This window comes from Cupressus sempervirens, chromosome 4 (genome assembly GCF_028749045.1).
Source record: "Cupressus sempervirens isolate cs-2001-9-10 chromosome 4, ASM2874904v1, whole genome shotgun sequence".
Taxonomy (NCBI): Eukaryota; Viridiplantae; Streptophyta; class Pinopsida; order Cupressales; family Cupressaceae; genus Cupressus; species Cupressus sempervirens.
The window spans coordinates 809,183,994-809,200,645 of NC_143121.1; the positions used below are offsets into that span (position 1 = coordinate 809,183,994).

General features: G+C 33.7%; 1 protein-coding gene across 2 annotated transcripts in view; it reads right to left on the minus strand.

The window, feature by feature from the left end:
• Window positions 1–16,652, minus strand: part of LOC149563859 (zinc finger (C3HC4-type RING finger) family protein) — a 49,203-nt gene that overhangs the window by 22,529 nt on the left and 10,022 nt on the right. For both annotated transcript variants that reach the window (XM_089826990.1, XM_089826988.1), the window contains exons 3-12: window positions 15,692–15,774; window positions 15,473–15,557; window positions 15,303–15,389; window positions 12,795–12,856; window positions 12,423–12,628; window positions 12,273–12,333; window positions 11,800–11,977; window positions 9,669–9,707; window positions 9,492–9,553; window positions 8,901–8,937 (exon numbers count right to left, since the gene is read on the minus strand). In XM_089826990.1, coding sequence (XP_089683116.1) covers window positions 8,901–8,937; window positions 9,492–9,553; window positions 9,669–9,707; window positions 11,800–11,977; window positions 12,273–12,333; window positions 12,423–12,628; window positions 12,795–12,856; window positions 15,303–15,389; window positions 15,473–15,557; window positions 15,692–15,774 — 900 coding nt within the window. The remainder of the gene's footprint in view (window positions 1–8,900; window positions 8,938–9,491; window positions 9,554–9,668; window positions 9,708–11,799; window positions 11,978–12,272; window positions 12,334–12,422; window positions 12,629–12,794; window positions 12,857–15,302; window positions 15,390–15,472; window positions 15,558–15,691; window positions 15,775–16,652) is intronic.

Below are 16,652 nucleotides of genomic sequence, written 5' to 3' on the forward strand. Positions count from 1 at the left end.
GTAGACAGAAAGTAATGGAAATTGAATCGTGATGGACACAAAGATTAGAAATCCTGTGCACTGTAAAACAACAAAATCTTTGATCCTCTGGGTTGTGTCTTGATCTGGTACAATGGACATGGTCAATGATGTCCCTATTTGCAGGGAACATTGCACTATAATCTCCTGACATCTCCCCATGTCTCCTATCAGAAACAAAACATTTCTCATGCATAGAAAACCCTAAGTTATAACTTAATAAAAGGAGAGAAATTCCAATGGCAGGAAAGAAAACACGCCACTATGAAAGAAACCAAACCACAAGGGGGCCAAAAACACGCTACTGCAAAAGATACCAAACCACGAGGGAGACAAAAACACTAAAAAAATAGAAAGTCAAAACCAAAACCAAGTCATACATTAGAATCCAGTGTTTAAAGATCATGGAGGAGCACTGTTTAATAATAATAAATCATAGTCATGTGCTTCCAAAAACTATGCCCAAAGTTGCTAAATGCCAGCAATCTTCATAACATGTGCCATATAATATAAATCACATAAATTATTTGCTCTTCAGGTGAAGTTTCTTCAGTTCTAACTTATTGAGAAAGTTAAGATAATAATGGCAAACAAATTATTGTAAATATCTTTTACTATAGTACAACCATCTCATCAATCATTGTACAACCACTACCCTAGTTGTGTTAGTCATCCACAAAACTGTCAATAAAGTTGCTAATTGCTAAGTACGACTAGACTTGTCAATCCAGATCTGAGGCATCCTTGGCAACCTTATATAGCCTATTTGATGAGTGTAGTAAATGGACTCACACATCCCAATTGTGCACATGCCAGGTCTCTAGGGTTGACAGCTTTCTTTTATAGAAACACTTTTTAAAAAACTAGTTACAAGCTATCCTTTCTATTAGCTCTTTCAGAAAATGCATAGGAGAAATACAGGCATATTGTCTTGCAAATTGCAGTCATGGAGATCACATCTTTGATGCAGTTTGTTAAAGAATAATTAGTGGTGACCATGTCTCTGATGCATTTTGTTAAACGGTTTGTAAATATTGGCTTTGTTTACTAACTGTTCAGCCAAAACACATCGAAGGGATAGTCTTAATGACTAAACTTTGTATGTTAGCCATTATATGCATGAATTGCCTATTTTGAATTCTACTAAAGAAATATAGACTTCTTAAAATGAGAACCGGTCAAACTTTAATCAATTCAGTGAAAAAATCTTATATTTGAGTGGACTGTGGTGCTAATAAATTTTAGTCTTTTGGTAAAGAATGCCAATTGGGGAAAAACAATTCTTGTAGCCATTGTGGCAGTATTGTGATCTTGTTCTAGGGCTGATGGGTTCAGGCGGAATAGCCACAATCAAATGTAGGCTTTGTCAAATGGTAAGGTACTCGCACAAGCATGTGGTCTCAGTTCCTTCACATACATAGAGAAGGTATTGATCCTTGTCCAAATTAGGTGCAGCGATATGATATTGTGGGGGATCAAGGATAGGCTGATGGTAAATCTTCAAATTTGAGCTCTCATGCTTCAACAGCAAGGGCATTTGTTAAAACTCAAAAATAAAATAGAGTAAAAGGTAGATGTGTTTTCTAGAGATGTATTAAAAAATACTCTCACAAGAGACAACAATTGGCAATTCAAGCCCCATTTGAAGATTATTTGATGTGCAAGGTTGAGATGCAGTTGATGCCATGATTGCACATTTCTTTATGCAAATGGAATACCATTTAATGTTGCTCACTCACCTTTCTACAGAGAGATGGTTCAAGCTACCAATAATGATCAGCTGGGTATGAAAAGTTTTGCACTACTTTAATGGATAAAGAAAAAGTTTTCTTAGAGCAACAAATTAGACCAATGAAAAGAGTAGTCTACAAAAGGATGCAATGTTGTGATGGATAGATAGACGCTGTAAATCATCCACTTCTTAATATCATGGTAACATGCAGAAAATGACCTTACTCTTTAAAGGCAATCGATTGTTTAGGAATGCAAACTTTTTGATAGCCAGCTATGTGATGGCATTGACAAGGTCGGGTTCTCACGTATTTTCCAAGTTGTTATGGAAGTTACCCCTATTTGTAAAGTAATAGGAATGTTAGAGCGAAAAAAAAAAAACAAGAATATATTTTGGACACCATGTTGTGTGTATTCATTGAATAATGCATTTAGAGACATTGACAAGTTTCAGTGGATTTCAGAACTTGTAGGTAGAAAAATGCATTAGTTCATATGTAACCATCATCACACACAAGCCATCTATCGAAAATTTGCCAAGATGGAACTTCTCCTTTATGATCTTTGTGAAGTCAAAGGAGCTCTGTGTTCCACAGTAGTTAGAAATGCATGGGCATCTTGAAGAATTTCTACATCACATACTGCAGTTGAGGTTAGAGGCATGGACCTGGATGGCAGTTTTTAGGCTGATGCTAAATTGTGTGAACTTTATTAAGCCTGCATGCCCCCAACTTTTACTCAATCACACTTTCAAACTTCATCTTGGATATGAGCACCTGAAAACACTATCACTTATAAGTCGTAAGCTAATTGGGCTTCACCATGCCTTTGCAGTTGTTTGGAGGTTTTCAGAGCATTGAGGGCACATGCACTTGGATCAAGTTGATGACTTCAGCTTTCTTTTTTAGCCAATGGTTGACAGATTCCTGTTTTTCATCTAGTTCTCACTCATGGCTTTTTTGCATAAGCATAAATGGTGAAATGGTTAAAATTTGATATTTATGGTGATTGATGTAGAACTTAATGACAGGGATATCTCGATTGGTATTTACTCGATGTGGCCAATTTTCATAACAATTCAATTCCTAGTTTTTTAAATATACAACTTTCTTTGGCAATTTATTGAATGGTGGGATTTGGTCATTGATATATTATTTGCAATTTGGCCATGTTTTCATGAAAAATATGCAGTTGTCCTAAAGTTATGTCAAAATCTATGTTAGAGGCCAAAGAAGGTAAATTGACAAATTCATAATTTAAAAATACAAATTTTACATTAAAAAAATTGTGTTTTCAAAAGTAACCACTTGTGACTTTTGAAAATGGAAAACACAAGGCACAAGTAAACGTTTGACTTTTAAAAATAGAAAGCACAATGCACAAATGAACTTGTGAGTTTTGAAAATGGAACACACAAGGCACAAGTAAACTTGTGACTTCTGAAAATGGAAAATACACAAGTGAGCCCGTGACTTTTAAGAATGGAAAACACAATGCACAAGCGACTTTCAAAAATTAAAAACAGAGCACACAAGTGAACTTGTAACATTTGAAAAGTGAAACTGAAATGTAGTTAGAGCAAAAATTCCTTGAAGAAAAGTTCCTATTAAAGGGAAGGGACAGTACTTTTGACAATGATTGGTTTACCAGTCATCACTTGATCTTTTTCATCATTATGGAAAATCTTTGAATCATCTGTTCAATTCAATTTAAAGAAATAAGTTTTATGTTCTTGACTTCCTTGATGGTGAGATGGTTACAAGCACAATTGAAGTAGATTAAGATGGAGAAGTATCACAGCATTGTTACAAGTTTCAAGTTGTCCTTTTGTAGAAGTGACCTATGTCACTTGTCGTAAGTTGTAACTAATAAGCTAGAAAGTTGACTTTTTTCCTACTCTAGCGATGTATATGCTAACTTAGTAATACCATTGTATTTCAAAAAAGGCATCAAGAAGGTAGGTACTAAGCTAACTACTAGGTGGTTACAAAGAAGTTGCAAGGTAGTTATTAGAGGATGCCTATAAATCAGGCTATGCCATATTGTAGATGAGGATTGCTATAAAGGGGAAACTCTAGGAGAATTTTCTAGAGAAACTTTTGGAGAATTTGTATATTTACACTTTGTACTTAAGGGACTTTACCTTTGAACATTTTCAAAAGAATAATGAAAATTGCAGTTGGTTCAAGAGGAGGGTTTTCCCAGCATGTCTCCTGTTTCTCTATCATTTTGTGTTTTGCATTTCAGTTTATTAAAACTTTATATTCTGGTTCAAAAATTCTACCACAATCTTTACTAGCAAGCCCATGTATGAGGTGAATGAATTCACAGATTTATACAAGCCATGTTTGGGAGCTACATATAAAGAAATATATTTCATGAAGTCAAAAAACTAACAAAATCAAGAGACCTTCTCTATATCTTTTGGTAAAAAAAAATGTTACATGGATGATGGAGCAAATCTATGCAACCTTAATGTGTTGCCTGTGCCTTAAATCCTAAATGGTATGATATACAAGTGACCAATAAGAGAGCTCCATATGAGGAAAGAGAAGTAATGAAAGGATTGTGGGCTGCAATAAAAAGATTTATGGCCGAGGTGATGATACTTCAATCATGAGGAGTAAATGGAATATATTTTCATGTCGCAAGGTGATTGTTTGTTCATGGAACCTTTATATGATTTGCAATAAGATTGCCTCTTAGAAGTAACTAGCTCTCCATCTTGCAAAAAATAGGAGTACTTATGGTTTTACTCATTCATTAAATAGGAACAAAAAGGGGTCAAGAAAAAGCAAAGCACCTGGTGTACATTCATAGCTCATGTCATCGTCATCATGTAGATCTTATAGGGAAGTCCATCAGCAAAAAGGGCCAAATTTCACATGGAGAAGCTGAAGCCAAAGCGGTGAAGTGATTGAGGCAAATAGCCAAAGTGATTTACCCATACTTTTACTACCAATAGAACTTGAGTATGTGAGTGATGAGTATTTGAAAGCATTATAGCTAACGACCTTGATGTAGATGATCATGATATAAAAGTGTAGACCTTATATTACTAATTTTTACTTTGTTTGCATATTAGGCAAAGTTATAGAGTTTGCCCCTGGAGTTCCAAGTACTGGTATGCTTCAAACCTAATACCGGTATTGGTCTAGTACTCTTGTGGGTTTGGCTTGGATGCACTCCACGGAGAACCAGTTTCTTTGGGCAAACCCGGATGCCTAGGTGCTGATTTTTTATTTCTCTCTGCAAATCAAATTTTAGCAATTAATGGGTTTTCATGGTTTTTGGTTTTGGGCTATAACAACTTATCAAGGGATAGAAGTAAAATTTATATAATAGTGTTTTCCTTTTTTCCCCTAAAGCTTATACAATAATGCTTAATGTGTTTTTGCATTATATGCTTACGTTTAAACTGTTTTTGCATTGTAATATTTCTGAGTATAGGTGTGATCGTATACTTTGGTATGGCAAAGGCTTAATGGCAGCTCTGTTATGTTTGAAGGGAGTCAAATTTCTCTGACCACCAATCTTGTTTACTCAATTTTTATGGTTGAAAAAAATGTTTGACAAACTATATCAAAAACATTTTTAATGAGCTCAAGGACAATATCCCAAGAGTAGGAGATTATGACCAAACTAAGACCGGGAATTAAGATCTCATATACTAATTCTTATATAGACTTATAGTTCATGTTTGGTGATTAAGTTTTTTAAATGTATGATCTCTTGGATACACATTACTTGCAATAAGAGCTGGTTAGCTAAAGTATGGCAAATAAGAAACCTAGAAAGACTCTTATTGTAAGCATTTACTACAACTACATTTGATGCTTGGGTTCTTTCTTAATCATATTTGAATATTTTGATATTGAATTTTAAGTATATAATGCTATGACAGTATAATCATAATGCTCTAATTACAATTGTATGGTGTTTTTGATTATATGATATCATATAAAATTCTAATCTTACTTCATGCTTCTAGGCCACACGCACACACTCAAAGTACTAATGAACCCAAAACCCCATTTCAGAATTTTATCATACCAGGAAACCAGGTTCTTGAACCCGTATCTGAAACTGTACCCAAACTGGCAACTTAGCTATTAGGCTATCAGTGTATCAAGCTGTCAAAATTTCCAAATTTCAATATGTAATCTAATAATCAAACATGTAATCTGAACCGTGAACTCGTTCACTCGTTGCCTATTTGATAAAATGACATTTGTCATTGTTGACTTTACCACTGTTCTTATTTTAATAGTTCAATGACATGATATTTTATGTATTTAATTATATTAATAAAAATTGGCAGCTCCAAGCACTAGTCTCCTATTTTAAGAAATATGTGTACTAGTACCAATCTCCCATACCAATAACAGTACCGCTGTAATCTCATTGGATCCGTAGCAGGGATCTCCTTCTATGCCGTGGCTTTCAGCATCTTTGGAGCTCACTCCATTTTATAGTTTCATTCTCCATATTTGAGCATTTGGTGAGAGGCGTGGCTCTCTCATTTCTCTTAATTTAGTCCTTTTTAATGCATTCTTTTGATTGCTAAATTCTTGGGGGTTGAGAATTAGTGAACAACTTGATGAATGGTGGGTTTCAAAGAAGAATGTGCTGTCTTTACCTAGAGTACCAGCATTTTAGCAGACCTGTATATGTCTCATATTAGATATGAGCCTGATAATATTCATCCTCCAATGTTTTTTGGTGAAGTTTGGGTATGTTTTGAGGTTGTGTTTCAGTCTATGCTTGATTTGAGGTGTGTTAGGCATGACTTTTGTTGTGTACTAAGTGGTTTCCTTGCTTTTCAGTCCTATTTGTAGTATGTTTTAGCTAGCATTAGACTTGCTCTGACAGTATATCAGCAGATAAGAGTGATTCCTTACCTGCACCAACATTACTACCTGTATTCCAGCCTATGCATTGATCTATAGCTTGTGAGCAGAATGTTCACCAAGCAATATAAGTAATCTTTGGGTCAACTTTGTGCTACAGCACTGTGTTCTTCATATCACACTGTACATATATATCTTTGTAGCAGTACTGACCAATATTTCCTATCAATTTGTGATGAACTGCTAATAAGCAGAAATTATTGTACTTGCTCATCCCACTCAACAAGTGGAAAATTTGTACTTGCTCATCACACAAAACAAGTGGAAAATTTGCAATTGCTCACCCCACTAAATTGGTGGAAGATTCTTACCTGCACGCTCCACTGAATAATCAAAGAAGAGTATTTCTTTTCAGTTTCATGCATATCACACTCTTGAATAAATGAGATTGGCTGATGTCTGGTGTGTTTCTTTCCAAGTTACTTCATTTTGACATTGTGTGGGCTTACTATCAAACTCTTGAATAAACGAGATTGGCTGATGTCTTGTGTGTTTCTTTCCAAGTTGCTTCATTTTGATATTGTGTGAGATTACACACAATTCTCTCGCCTTGCCCATCTGGTGAGCTAGGTGATCAGAAAGTAATTAGGATATTGCATTAATTCAAGAAAAATAATGTGTTTATTACAATTTGTTCCTTAAATTCTTATATAGACACACAGGGAATTGAATTGCTGATTCCTTTCAATATATTTGATATTTTACTGATTTTTTTTTAAAAACGCGTAAGAGATGATCTAGACAGATGACAGTCATAAAAGATGAACAAAAAAGTTTAGGTTAAAAAGAAAAAAACAATAAATGATCTTGGATTCTCTTTGAAAATTAAAACCCAGTGATAAGAAAGACATTCACATCTCTTTTTTCTGACATACAGAGCAAAAACTTAAAAGAGTAAGAATTTGTTCCAACATACTTTTATCTTAGTTAATTGCAATCGAGACATTTCAATTTGAATGATTCCTCTTATTGACTGTCTGGTCACATTGTGATTCCCTCCACATTTTCCAATCACAATATTATAAATTATTTTTTAAAATGTTATTTCCACGGAATGGGAGTACTAATCCTTAAATATATATTTTCAACTTATATGCTTTTTTGCTAGAAGATAAGGTTTGCAAAGCAGGCATTAATATTTCTCAACATCAAATAAGATAGAATACTTCTAATATACATTGTATTGTTATTATAATAACATAAGCATTTATGCATTTAAATCATTTTGAGAATGGCTTTGTGAGAATAGAGTTGAAGAGATGCAAACAAACTTCGAGTGGAGAGAAAACCTAAGAAATTAACTTTAGCATAGACTTATCCAAAATAGCTAAATGAATTAATGTTTAACATATAAAGACACAGAGAACATATTACTCCAAAGATACTTCAAGCCAGCCCAGACTGAACCAAAATAGTACACTACAGGAGCTACAAATATTTGTTTTCCAATCTCAAAATTGAGGAATGATTTATAAATTACAACAGAATGAGAAAAGTGACTTCAATTGACATTTATCACATTTTTCCCCAGCCCATAACAATGCAGAAAAACCCTTTATGCAGCCAGTGATGAAATTTAATAAAATATCTAATTACAAATTATCATTTTTCTACTAAGTGATCACTCTCAAGTGATGTCATAGTTATTATTAGTTACATAAGAAATTCCTCTGGCTCAATGTGGAGGTCTCAAGTAAATTTTGTTTCATTTTGTAGGCTGTTAATGAGTATCATCGTAGACCTCACATAGCTCTGACATGATATTATATAAAATGTACTTCCACTGGTTGTAAGAAAAACATCCAATAACAACATTCACTTGTGTGACTGAACTTTTCCAAGTGCGCGCCTTTGCCTTTCATATGATCTAATTGTCTTTAGTATTTACTTGTGTGAATGTGTCAGTGTGCTTGTCTCTGTTCTACCTTACCTACAAATGCTTTCTTAGTCTTGGACATGGTAAGGTAACAATTCATTGAACAATAGATTTTGTGAACGGAATTCATACCAAATTTCTAGAACTGAGAACAGAAAGAAGATATTAATGGTCATTTGAAACCAGTCAGGCTGTGGAAATTCAAAGTGAACTTCTTAAAAGGATGTCTAAAATCCACCCCCAAATATGAAAATTGACAAATTCAATATAAAAAATGAGAATTTACCAGAAAACTAGTCTTCACTTTTTTATTTGTTCTATTTTCATTTTGCTAGCATAAAAATAAGCACACTTGAATGACTAACCTGCAAAATGAAACGCCCATCTGGAAGTGGCTCACACCTGTGAAGAAGAATAAAGAGTTACTTCAGGGTGCAAACATTTTAACACACCTTTGACCTGTTCCTTGTGAGGGAAAAGTGAAATATGATAAACTCAATAAAACATGAGACGCAGTGAAGAGTATCACTTAAAAACTTAAAAAAGAATGTTTGGAAGTTGTTCAATGACTATGCCAAACAATCAACTAATATCAGGAGATAAAGGAAGTTCACATCTCTTCAACAGTCACCTAATACAAAAATGATGAATTTGTAGCTTTGTACTGAAAAAGATGGACAAAATATTAAATGTACAGAATAAAAACTATCAAGCAAATACATAAAATTTGGTGGCCTTGCTACTTTTTGAAAAGTGTTCTTAGTTGGGAATCAAACTAATTTTACCTAATGATTTATCTCTTGTTGTCAATATTATGCTTTTATCGACATCAAAGATAGAGGACATTTGGATTTATCTTTCTTACAATATTTTATCATGGCATTCCTATCCTTTGTGGATTAAGTAAATGGCAAATTTTGAGTTTGCAAGAAAGATTTACAACTTTTATTACTTACTCGCATATTTCTACTTCACAACCAACATCTGCAACAGAGCTTCTTGTTGAATCCATTCCAACCTGCATATGCAATACCAATGAAATTAAATAAAATCTTAGCAGAGTGAAAAACATAAAGACTCAATCATCAGCTCCAATAATATCTCCACTAATCAGATGAGAATTCACAGCTTACCATTCCCATACGATGACTACCTTCCATTATCCTTCTTGTCTGCAAAAGCATAAAACCAATGATTACTTCATTTTCATCAATGTGTCAATCAGTTTCAGACTCATGGAAACTTTCAATAGAATACACGTTCCTAGTCATGAATAACTTCAACAGGCAACAAATAGAAAGAGAAACCAGAGATCAGGCATCTGAATGAAACACAAGCAATTAAACAAACAAAGAAGGTTGGAATTCCTCTACAGGAGCATGAATTGGACATTCATGTCATTTCAAGGAGGAAAAAAAGCAAGGTTACACGCCCGTACTCACAGCCCAAGGATGCATACCCAAGTACCGGGTACATGTATCCAAGCACCAGGTAATCAGTGGAGAGCGTCATAGCTAAGGACCTTGATTAAGCTTGCTGATTTTTGCTTTCATATAAGTTTGTTGTTTATCAAGCTTAATTCAATAGGCAATTAGATTGAAACTTTGATATAATACTGATTAGCAATCAAATTTATCACAATTCAAATCAGAAGTTTATCATTTGCAATATCTCATTGTTATATAGTTTATGATCTTCTTGTTCATGTTTAAAGTCTGCCTTCACAGTTCTGCATCTAAACATTTAGCATATATTATTATTACAAACATATTGCAAATCTGAAAGTGAAAACAATATATTACATCTGCAAACTTCAACATTGTTCTTGTTTCAAAAAACCACTGTTATGACTTGCATTTTCAGATTTTCTATAAATATTAAATTATATTTTTTTTAAATGATGCACACAAGTACTCCTGTCCCCTATCTTGAAAAATAGTTGTATCTGTATCCATACCTTAACTACCCAAGAATCCCCATCCCAGTGCAACGTTGAAAAAAAGCCATATAGAGCCATAGGAATTACAGTATAAGAGTAAAAGAGACAATCTGTCAACAGCATGAAAAGCAGAGGCGTGAAACCACATTACAAAAAAGGTACAGGTCAAGAGAATATGAAAATTCAAATATTCTGATACAACTAAAAAAATGATGCATGCAGGGAAAAGATGGATTAGATGTCAATAAAGCATGTGCAGAATATTATTACAACCTAAGTACACTGAAAAGCTCTTAATGGGGCAAGCATATTTCTAACGTGTGATTGAAATTTCTATTATGACCACATTCAGGCAATTACGAACATTGACAGCTCTCTACTTGCCATCCTCTCTGTTGATGAACTTTTGAAGGATCTACTAATTTGTTACAAATAGCTCGAAACATTTTTCTTCCAGAAATCCAGATTTGTGTTGATTAAATATCGTAATCTAAATTGCCAAGCATGTACATGTGCAAGAACACACACATACATATATACATAAATATATACATATATGGCATCCCAACTTTCACATAGAATGTGATTTTCATTATGCTAAGCAACCCTTCCCAAGGAGTTAATTGCCACTAATAAATAGCAGGAGGCTGGATTCAAGAAAAAAAAACACACCTACGTGAGAGATCTCTCCTGTGAAGTATGTAACAACCATAATGATAAATATATTGAATCTATGGGATAAGCTGATATGTTGTATGCAAAAAAGTGGAAAAAGGAAGACATAGCTATAAAATATAATATACAGTTGTATTTAGCAAAATGAAAGAACCAAAATAATTATATAGAGCTGCATTAAAGCCAAATGAAAGAAGATAATAAGATTATATAAACATGGTACAAAAAATCATTAACTGTTAATCACAATTCAAAATTTTGAGAGAAGTAACTTAGTAGATTACATGCGAGCCTTCATTCCAAATACTATTGATGAACTACTTCTTAAGCCTAAGTAAGAATGTTGACCAGGAAAGGAAACAAAACAAACTTTAGAAGAGGAAAATTGTGTAAGTAAGACAGACAAAAAGACAAACAACATATGACAAAATAATATGGATCCATCCCTGTCCATGCTGTAGCATCTCAGAATGAACTAACAGTGTTCAAAACCAAGTCGAAAACATCTTATTGATAATGAAAAAAAAAGGTTCCCAACTCAAAAATAGCTTCAATGATGAAATTACATTCTAAAGCATTCAATTGATCTTAACACCGTTGTACTATTGATAGAACTTTACAGTGTACTAGAAAAATAACAAATAGCTCACCATAAGTCTATACCGAGGCTCAAATATATTGAGTGATAATTTCTGGCATGGAAGCACAACATCCATAACAAATAGAGGCAACATATGAATTCCTGGATGCGTCAAAGCATCTTGCTCAGCCTTCCGCTCAGCATATTCCTCAGGAAAAAATTTCTGTATAATATTGTTCAGAGTCACACTGAGAGAAGCCAATTAATACACTAAAAGCAAATTCTTTTTGAGCATTTCAAAATGTAAAGGAATCCACAGAAAAAAACACGAGAAATGATCTTTATTCTCTAAATAACCCTTGATGTGATTTGACATTATCTCTTTATTGCAAGAGGTTGCATTTATTCCAAATAAACTTAGGTTATAACATCTTAAAATCAATTTATTTAAAAACATTGAGAGGTGGACACATACAGTAAAAAATCAATACTTGAATGAAAGGAAACAAATGTGAAGTAAAGAAGAGTAACTTCATATTTTACCTTAATGGGTATGTCCTAGGATTTAAAAGTAGGACTGTTCTGCACATTGGGCACTTATTACCTACATTTGCCAGCTTACCATTAGCTGGGACAAATAAACCAATATAAATAGATATGGCACAAGGTGATTTCTTAAAAGCCCAATCTTACCATGGTCCATGGATTGAAAGAGACATGCACGACAGAATGAATGTCCACATGGAGTAGTTACCGGATCATAAAGCATCTTGAGACACAGAGTACAATCAAAATCATCACTTCGTTGCACTCTAGCTCGTCTAGTTCTATCAGTAGAACTGTCATGTCCCAGCATAAATTGTCTGTCGAAATTAAAAATTGCTTCCTGCATAGGAAGGCTGTTGTAAATACCAGCAAGGTTAAATCACGGAAATAGTCAAATCTAAGGTTTTTAGAAGAAGAAAATAGCTGGAAACTACTGAACTCAAACATCATTCACTTTAATGAGTAATAGAAACAAGGACATGAATCCTTTATGAAAAATGATTTAAAGAAATTGAATACCTTGATGGATCAACCTGAAGTCCAGATAGAAGTGCTTCCCTGGCATCACTATACCGTTCTAACTGCAACGAATGACTTTTATTAGATTGGATTGAAATTGGAGGAATAAAAATGAAAACAGGTCAGTTTGATCATGTCAGTCAAACATTGACAACATTGCTATATGGTTATTCTACTTTCATCCATTATTTTCAAACATCTAAATTTAATCAGCTAAATTTTGGAGCACATGCATTTTTTAAAGCAAAGCATCCTAAGTTGGAAGAAATTGTTTATATGGTGAGGCTGTCCTTAGTAATAACCAGATATGGTTTCCAGAGTAATGTTGCTAATTTCTAATTCAGAGTGAATAATGCATGCAATTGATAATGAAAACTCCTAGAAATAATTGATATTAATTGAAGATATTTTTAAGTTACAAATACTGAAGAAGATCATGTAAATTACAAAAAACATGCAATTCTGCTACTAGCTTATATGTTATCACATATCTATTGCATCCATTAGAAATATTAGAAGGGAAGGTTATGATATTATCCCAGATTGGGCACATGATATGATAGAATCAGAACTCATGCATTTTCGAATGCCAACTTGAACATCTTCTAAGAAGTAAATACTGATTGCTTCACAGAACACCCACATCAGCCTTGGGGTGTTGCATGATGTTCAGAAGTAAATTTACTGATCTGAAGAAGCAAATCAATTACTTTGGGAGGATACGTAAAAGCCAAAGAAAAAAGCACGTGTTGAAGCATTAAATAAATTATAATTATTTGAAAGAATATAAATAAGCAATAAAAAGTTAGAAAATTATTTGTTAAAGGTAAGTCAGCAAATGATCTTGGATTCAGCAAATATTGAACTTCAGAATAACAAAATTCAAAGGAAGCAGTACACAAAGTCAGAAATAATGACTCTTCAATGAAAAACTGTTAGTGCCATTTCGGTATGCTCAATTCGTTATGTGAGTAATAAACATTATTTTGGACATGATACCAGATATATTCAGAGTCATGCAGGTCTGGGTCTAAACTTGGGTGATTTCTAAGAGGTAAATATTAATGCCAACCAGAACAACTACACCAATCTCAGCTCATTGTGTGTTCAGAAATTAATGTATTCATTTGAATATGCAGACCAATTATTTCAGTTGGGTATGTAGCAGTTGAAGTTAAAACACTACTTTGACTTTGGGCCATAAATAATAAACCAAAAGAATATAAATATGCATTAATTGAGGAGGAGAATTTTTACTTTAGATAAGCCATCAAATAATCTTGGATTTAGCACATATAAAACTTAGAATTTTCAATTAACGAAGTCTTATGGAAGCTTTGGTGCTTATCAATAATAACAAGTGATAATGTACACAAACTGGAAATCCATCACTCTTCAATGAAAAAAAAGATAATGACATTTTGGTATGATTAATATCTTTTGTGAGAAATGAATTTTATTTTGGCCATATATGTGTATTCTTGTCTTGTGAAAACTACAAGTGTGTATTGTTCCTAGGTGTGCATGTTCCTCAGTATATAGATCGTGAACATTGGATCAAATGGAGATATATTGTTGTTAACACTCGTAGGTATTTATGTTTTTTGTCTTCTACGTTTCTCCATTCTCTACATGCTCTTTCTGTGAGTTGGATTAACTTTACCCACTTCTCAATCGTACCAGTTTGTCTACAACAATGAGATTAGAAAAAATTTCTTGGACTACTTTTTGTCCGTTGTATCCGTCAAAAGAAGCTAAAATACCAATAATTGGACTCCATTATGTGAATTGAACAATAATGGTTTAAAGGGGTTACTTAATTTTGTTCTTGGTAGATAAAGCTATCCGAACAAAGTCTGAAATTCTGAGTATTCAATAAACACAAAGGAACCTGCATGTCTCAGAATTATTGTAGATATCAGGAAGGCTTTGTTAATATTGTCATGACATATGCATGCTATCTCAGGGTACTAAGTCAGGGAAGTTATTTTCTGCAGCTGCCATGGATCTTCTGGTAGCCAACTATCCTCTTATAGTCCTTATAGTGTGTGGGCTCAATTATCTAGTTATAAGTTGATTTCTACATATTGCCCTAGACTTCAATCAATTTGCTTATAGCCCCTTCAGGCTCTGATAGGAAATGTGAACTATTCTACACAGAGCTTCTTTGTTGCATCGGAACCATAAAGAGCGTAAATTTTTAATTTTATTCCCAGCACTAATGTAAGCGTACTAGTAACTAAACCTTCAATACTAAAGTTCAAACTTCTATGTATCCTAGTACAATTTCAAAAAATAAAATTATTAGTAAATAACATAAGTTGAATACTTTTCATTGCTCATGTCCACTGTATTGCTCTGACGATTTCACAGTTATACAGTCAGAAGCACAGATAGGAAAAACAAGTTGCCTTAGCAAAACATTATAATTTGTGACAGAGCATTCCAATCACTAATAACTTCATTAATGCATTATATATGTAAATAATTTAGTAGGTTCAATATTACCAGCTTTAGAGCCATTGCTTTCCGATAATATGATTTTGGCAAAGCACTTTGGCTTTTCAGCGCCTTCTCTGCATCTTTCAGGGAAAGCTAAACCACAAAAAAAAGGTAATTGATGAAGCCTGGGCCGAAGTATAAAGATATCAAAGTTGATTGCAAGCCTAATTCAATACCTCTGCATGTACTGTAGGGTCCATTCCGGACAATGCTTGACTCTCTGACAATGCAGCAGAACGGTTCCTTAGTCGTTGACTGTAGCTGTTATAGAAACCACACCCATTTTTTAATGAATGTTAACTAATAGTATCTCATTTCCTTCTAATGTTCTAATTGTTACATATCCATACTATGCTTGAAGAAATCATTCAGGAACATTTTAGCTTTCTCCTTACCAATAAAAAGCTGCACTGCGATTATTGAGAACAATAGGATCAAGAGGTTGCAATTTGAGAGCTTTTGAATATAAACTAATGGCCTGCATAAGAAAACAGTTGCAAGAACGAATACACATAAGGAACTAACCAATAAAACAATGTTCATTTAATTCTATACTGTGGCTCCAAAATTCCAGAGCTTTCTTCACATGTGAAGAATCTCCCTTTAGTTACATGTATCATATGCAAATGATGTTGATGTTCCACCAACCCAAATGCTGTTCTGTTTGGTAAATCAAGAATTTTACTCAAAAACCACTAATATCAAAGTGTGTTGGTCTGCTATTACTGCAATAGCATATGAGGAAGAAATAACTTTAACAGTATAAATGCAAAATGAGTCAATACTGTCCACATTTTCAAGAACAATATATCTTTTTGAATTAGTGAAACTAAAAGGCATATCCTGCCCTGCAGTAACTATGCTAAGCACAAACATTTATCATACAATATTTGTTTGATTGCATCTGTGTGCAAAACCTAGGAGTTTGATATTTCCAACTAACGAATAAGAAACATCTAATTAGATCATTGATAAGCCATGTATGGACCTGAATTATAAAGAGACCCCTAGAAAGCAGTCAAGTGTGCACTCCCTTATGATAACTGAATAAATTAACATATTTTTTTATGAGAAGATAATGAATTTACATTCCAACTATTATCATGAAATATTTTGTTTCAATAAATATCATGGCATAATCACATCGTTTAATCATCTTGGCTCAAAAATTCAGTTAAACTGAAAATCGGTGCACCCATTAAGCCCTTCTACAAACTGGCCTTGGAAAAACATATGCTTCACCCAAAAATGGCCTTGATGGCAGTTTCAGCCCCATTGGGAGCTTAATCAATACACTGCAAGGACCAAGAACAAGAACAAGAACCATCAGTGATTCTGATGGTCCCAAGAACTGAG